This window comes from Vespa crabro, chromosome 9, assembly GCF_910589235.1.
Source record: "Vespa crabro chromosome 9, iyVesCrab1.2, whole genome shotgun sequence".
NCBI classification, from domain to species: Eukaryota; Metazoa; Arthropoda; class Insecta; order Hymenoptera; family Vespidae; genus Vespa; species Vespa crabro.
The window spans coordinates 4,295,607-4,302,486 of record NC_060963.1 but is presented as its reverse complement, the minus strand read 5'-3'; the positions used below and the strand labels follow the sequence as shown (position 1 = coordinate 4,302,486).

General features: G+C 29.0%; 1 protein-coding gene across 1 annotated transcript; it reads right to left on the bottom strand.

The window, feature by feature from the left end:
- Positions 1–3,218: 3,218 nt before the first annotated feature.
- LOC124426754 lies at positions 3,219–6,634 on the bottom strand. The gene is made up of 4 exons (XM_046968830.1): positions 6,395–6,634; positions 5,164–5,482; positions 4,246–4,527; positions 3,219–3,712 (listed from the first exon to the last, which is right to left on the bottom strand). The coding sequence occupies exons 1-4, from the start codon at positions 6,632–6,634 to the stop codon at positions 3,219–3,221; spliced, it is 1,335 nt and encodes a 444-aa protein (XP_046824786.1).
- Positions 6,635–6,880: the final 246 nt, after the last annotated feature.

Below are 6,880 nucleotides of genomic sequence, written 5' to 3'. Positions count from 1 at the left end.
TTCAAGAGAATTGTATCAGACAAAAGGGGAACGTAATTTTTTCTTATATCTCACTTTGATTTTTATTTCATGATCATAAGGATCAGCTACTATTTTATTTTATTTTTTATTTTTATAAATTTCTTGTGCATTAGATTATATCAACGATTCCTTTAATGCAAATTTCTAATCGAGATATACGTACGTATAATCTAATTAAACGAAGATAAATATAACGTAAGAAAACAATATTAACGTAAGGTGCTTTGATATTTGAAATATAACTGCGGTAACTAAAAAAATAAATTATCATTATGAAAATTATTTTATTATATTCTAGATAAATTATTAAAAATTATAATGAAACTTTTTATTCGTAAACAAATATACATAGAGATAGTTGTATATGAATATGTATAGATAATAATAATGATCGTGTTCTTATTACATAAAAGCGCAAATGATTGAAATGTGCATAAGCTATTATGCAAATTTATTAAGATAATATAAGGCTTGAACGTTGGTTAAATAGCCGGCGTTGGTTTGCTTTTTAAAAAAAAGTACAAAGATTTTTTTACTTCTAGTGAAGTAAGCGCTCTAACGATCGTTAGCATACTTTTTATATACATTGATATTTCAAAGATAGAAAAATATTTATGGTTTGGAATTATTTTTTTTTTTCATTTTCTTTCATTCAAACGGTACATACTATCGTAATCGTAAATACTATTGTATATTTATGGTGTATTTTCATTAACGAATTTTTCGAGTATATTTCAAAATACATACATACATACGTACGTATATACATACGTGCTTGTATATTTGTATGTATTTATATATATATATATATATATATATATATGTATGTATGTATGTATATATATATATATAGAGAGAGAGAGAGAGAGGACAACAATAGAAAAAGTTGATATAGTAGTATGTTAACAAAATTGTATTGTTAACAAAATGAACATTTTCCTGCAGTAATGAATCTTTTTTAATTACCTCTTTGCGTTTATTTTTGCAAATTTTACTAGTAATACATATTAGAGTAGTGCAAACTACTACTAGTGGTAACAAGTGTGATAATTATTTCACTTTATTACTACTATACTTTTTCTCGTCTTATGCATTTTAAATTAGATTTTTTACGCACTTGTAATACCAGGACAAAGGTAATAAAAAAAAAAAAGCAGAAAAAAAGAAAGAAAGAAGGAAAAAATAAAGAAGACAAAGGGAGAAGAAAAATCATAAGTATGTAACATAATGATGTTACATATTGCGCGTGTACACATATAAAAAAAGAGAAAAATTAGAAGAAAAAAAAAGAAAAAAAATCTAAAAGTTTTCCTTTACATATCTTTTTCTATTTTTTTTTTTTTTTTTTTTTTTTTCTAATTTTTTTCCTCTTTCCTTCTATTTCAATATTGCATATCTCCCTGGGTAAAGTTACGTTCGTCGAGTGAAAGTGTAAAACAGTAAAAACTTGAAGGATCAACGACCGTCGAATATTGCAGAACGATATTCTATACTTCTATAGTATTACTGACGAGCTACTTGTTGCTGCTTCTCGATTTAATACTCGGTAAGACTCTTGAGTTTCGAAAAGTCTAACTTAAGTAGTGTATCTACAATAACGAAAGATCGGTGAGTTATGCTTCTAATTATGATATACTTAAGATATAAAACTTTTTGACGATTCGTTATCGTTAATATATGTAATCATCTATTGAGGCACGTCGATCGTTAAACTTTATACAAGTTAGCTTACGTTGATCGAGAAACTTTAATTATCAAAGTAACGTATTGCATATGAGAGTTCCTTATATGATGTTTTCTAATTGGATTAGATTAACTAATACGTTGGATAACGTGTGAATACGTAATAGGGTCAACAAAATGACAAAAAAAAAAAAAAAAAAAAGAAGAAGAAGGAAAGTAAGAAAAACAAAAAAAAGAATAGACAGAAAAAATATATGGAGTGAACATATTTACAAACGCACGTACGAGCTCAAACGTATGCATATATTCGATTGTAATTTTCTGTTATTACGAATTACGAAATGTACATGTCTATATATACATAGATATATACATACATAAAGCCGATTTGAAATCCTTAAGCTGATATTACTTGAACGACTTAGGCTAATATCTAAATGATTATGGAAAAATGTATTATATAATTCATCATTATGTATATTACAAAATATGTGCTCATTTGATTCAGTTATTTATTTTTTGTTCTTTTTTTTTTTCGGTTTCTTTTGTTCTTTTTCTCACCCATAAATCACCAAACTTTCTCTTTTATATCAGTAAACAAATATACCATCTATATTATTTATAAAAACAATATGATACATATATCTATCGTATGGTCGTGCTCATCGATAATGGTTCGCGTTTACTAGTTACCATATCAAAAATTTTCTATACCACGTATATTTTCTATATGTAGATTACTTTTCGACATTGCTCTTGTTTCGAAAAATAATAGGTTGCATAGATCGAGGAAATTAAAAAAGGAACTATGAAAAAAAAAAAAAAAAAAAGGAACAAATTTCGAAATACAATAGGTAGAAAGTTATCGTTGGTTATTGTGGCTGTGAATATTTTAGATGAAACATTCTAAAAATATTTTCAATTCCATTATTTGAACGAATAATAATCGTTCGTATTGATATTGATTTATATTATCATAATACATGAATATATTTATAATTTATGATTTGCAAATGGTTTGCAAATATATATATATATATATATATATATAATTTTTTTTTCTTTGTTTTTCTTTTTTTACATATTTACTTTACATATTTAATCTCGTTTTCCCTCGATGAACGATTTGATTACTTTTGTTGTAAGTTTATAGAGTTGTAGAAAAAAAAACAAAAGGAAAAAAAAAAACAACATTTGTTAAATTTGTAATCGTCGTATTCTATATACACAGTGGTGATTCAAAAGTTTTTAGAACGTTCGAAATTTCTGAAATGATTTAAAAATATATTAATTACTTTGAATTTTAATCTTTTACGAGACGATTACGAGTACTGCAATTAGTTTTATGATCTAATCGAAAAAATAAAAAGAAAAAGGATAAAAAAAAAAACGAACGAAGGATTAGCTTAAAGGAGTATCTGATGAAAAAAGAAAAAAAAAAAAGAAGAAAAAAAGAAGTAGAGAGAAAAAAAAATGGAAAAATTATAGAAATAAATCTATCCTATAGAGATAGATCAGTGCACATGTTCGAAGAACAAACAAGAAAAAAGATACGTAAATATCGTTAAAGTAAGGGACAAAGAAAGGATTGTATTAAATCGTAACTTAGGAATGATCAAAGTGGTGGGGTTAGAAAAAGAGGGTGGACCAATGACGTCGACGATCCTATCGAGAATACTTCTCTTCGTGACAGTTGGTTCGATCGTTTCGACTCTTAATGCATTTTTGATCGTCATGCTCAGAACGCAATGGCCCTTGTTCAAGCTGTACACGTAACCGTACCGGCAGATGCAGTCGAAATGACCGGGCAGATTAATGCAGCTCTCGCCGTTCTCGTACGTGCAATTGTGAATCCCACGGGTACATTCGTTTACGTCGACGCATAGACCAAATCTCGAAGACCACTCGTAACCCGTTTCCGGGCACTCGCAGCTAACGTTTATTCGATTCGTTTTAAGGGAAAAGAAATCACGATTTTTTTCACGATCCAACAGGCACTCTCTGTGTCCTGTAAAAAAAGAAAATAAAAAAAAAAAGAAAAAAAATAAATCAACATCAATTTAATCATTTTGAAACTAGGCAATAGAATGGATCTTTTCTTTCTTTCTTTCTTCTCTTTATGTTTAAATATGAATTTACAAAAAAAAAAAAAAAAGAAAAGAAAAGAAATCCAATCCTTAAGAAAGATGAACGAAAAGTGAGTTTGTCGAACGAGATATTGTCGCAAAAGGAATTAACTCACGGATAAATTATCATTTTAACGTTTAATGACAACAGGAGAAATAAAAAAAAGGGGGGAAGAAATTAAAGGGGGTTAATGTGATTGTTTTTTTTTTTTTTTGTTTTTTTTTCCCATCATTCATAAGATCGTCAGATTCTTCGTCTATCTCCTCGTTGTTTTGTACGATATGATAGACTTGTATATATTTAATCGATTTAATTCATACACTTGTCTATTATTAATAAATGAAAAAGAAAATGAGATAGAGACAGAAGAAGAAAGAAAGAAATGAAAGAATATTTGTTTGATTCTCAATGTACCTGGAAAGTTTACATCGTAGCAAGGATTCTGATTCGACTGGAAACAATCTCTCATGTGCCAGATGTGCTTCATGGGGCAACAGTGATCTGGACAGAAACTGTAGAGAGCGCAAGCGAAAGGTTTTGCATCGTCGGCCCTTGGATCCTTATTACTTGGACCATATTCGTCGAGACAGTTGGCGAAATTGTCGCAGGATTCGCCAAAGTTGGCCAGTTCTTGAACACCCATCATTGTGTACCAACACATGTAATAACTGACGCTGGTACGCCATTGGAAACGTTCTAGGAAATGGAACGAAAGATCAATCTAGTTCTTGATTTTATTTTGTTATTTTTTTCTTTCTTTCTTTTTTTTTTTTTTATATTCAAAGCTAGAAGACAAAATTTGAATGAACGCGACGAAAAAGAGAACAAAATATTTTGTTCCTTTGATTGCGCACATATGTAAATGTACAATATATACATTGAATAGGTCAAACTATTTCTAGTGGGATGTAAAGAATGCAAAAAAAGAAGTTCGCCCCCCCAAAAAAAAAGAAGTCTCGAAAAAAGACTAATCGTAAATTTTTTACAATTGTTCCGAAACTTTTCATTTATCCTTCATAATTAAGTCTGATTTATTAATATAATCCATATCTTGATTTTCTAATTAAAATTAATCAATGAACAGAATGAACGAAAGTCTTCGAGTATTGCATTTTATATCGAATTCTTTCTCTTTTCTTTTTTTTTTTCTTTTCTCGCATTTTTTTTACGGATAAAAGTCGAATTTTATTTATAACACAAAACGATCCCGATTATTCGTAACAAGATATTATATGTATATATATATATATAATATTCCCTTTTGGATAATGGGAATCCGATGAATTGGCAAAACTCTCGTCAGTAAAAGGAAAAAGTTTTCTCGTAACTTGCCGATTGGGCCTTGAAAGGGACGCATGGTTAGATTGTCCTGCCTCTGGGCCTCCACGCAGTCCCTTTGAACGTTGAGAATCTGCTCGGTATTGTTTGCCAGACTCCACTTCTGCTCTTTCATGACCGTGACGGTGTCGTCTTCGCGCCTCAGGCCAGTGAGCTTAATGATCCTTCCGAGATATTTCAAACACTCGACAAAGCTCGCCTGACAGTGTTTGCGTACCTCCCAGTGTACGGATCTCAATGTTGGATTCGGAAATTCCTCATACAAATGACTGCGAACTTCCTCGATGCTCTTGTAATAACGTCGATCATAATCCTTCAAACGAAGAAAAAGGGAAAAAGAAACAAAAAAAAAGGAGAGAGAAAAAGATCAAAAAAAAAAAAAAGGAAAGAAAAAAATAGAAAAATATGGAAAGTGATAACTCCTAGTAATTTGATCGATGTAGTTTACAAAAAGAAAAGAAAGAAAGAAATGAAGAAAAAAAAAAACAAAAAATACAGTTCTATTTTTTTTTCTTTTTTTTTTCTTTTGAAATCTTTCTCATAATTTTACAGGAAAATCGAGTTCGAATCTTTTTGAACTATTACATTTAGAAATTGCTATCTAGAATTGATGTATTAATGAAATTAATTTATCGAATCTTTGTATATTATATATACACACATACATCTATCTTTATGTATACATATATATATATATATATATATATATATATATATATATATATATATATACACATATATAGATAGATAGATATAAATATAGTTATATATAATACATGATTTATATTTGCAATAATTGTTATATCAAATTAGAAATGATTATTTTTCCATTATAATTATGTACCAAGAAAAAAAGAGAAAGGTTTTCACGAGTATAATCAAAATTATTACATATAGATTTCATCAATGTTACATTAATTAAATGAAATTATTTAATATTACATTTAAGCTTAAACGATTTTGATGTTTATCAAAATGATTTAGATATATATGTCAAAGAGGGAATCTTTCTCAAGACGTTTTAAATTACGAAGAATTGTAAAGGAAAGTAGTAAGTATAGCAGTAGTAGAGTATCTACGAGTAAAGTTCGTTTCAACTTTCACGAGTCCTTCTCTAATTAACAATTTCGAGTGGTTTGAATACAAGGCAAAGTTGTAGTACTTACCTTTCGTGACGTCTTTCCATAAAAGCGACTTAAACGAAATAGCTTATAGGAGACGCTACCTGAAACTTATGAGCTCGAATGAAGTACGCAACGTCCTTTATAACTTCCTTCGCGTCCCAGTTTGGTTCAGGAGACAGGGTAACATCGTCGTCAACGTCCGGTATATCAACTATACTTATATTATGTTGCATAATTTGTTCTGTCATTGGTATAGGACCAATTTCAATATTATCATCCGTTTTACTCTCCAATATGTCAATATTAGTCGTAACAGTATCGACGTAATCGAAATATATCATAATCGTCATGAAAATTAATGAATATTTAATACTACGTGTATTCATCGTATCGGATTAGAACAAGGTTAGAAAATTGTTAACGTATAAGATATTACGTATTTTTGATCGTCACTTTTATCGACGATAAATGATAGAATTTATAAAAGAGTATCGAAGAAAGCAGGATAAATATAGTACGGTATAATACATAATCACTATATTAAGTATCATGCATAGCATCAAGAGATTATATGTATATATGTACTC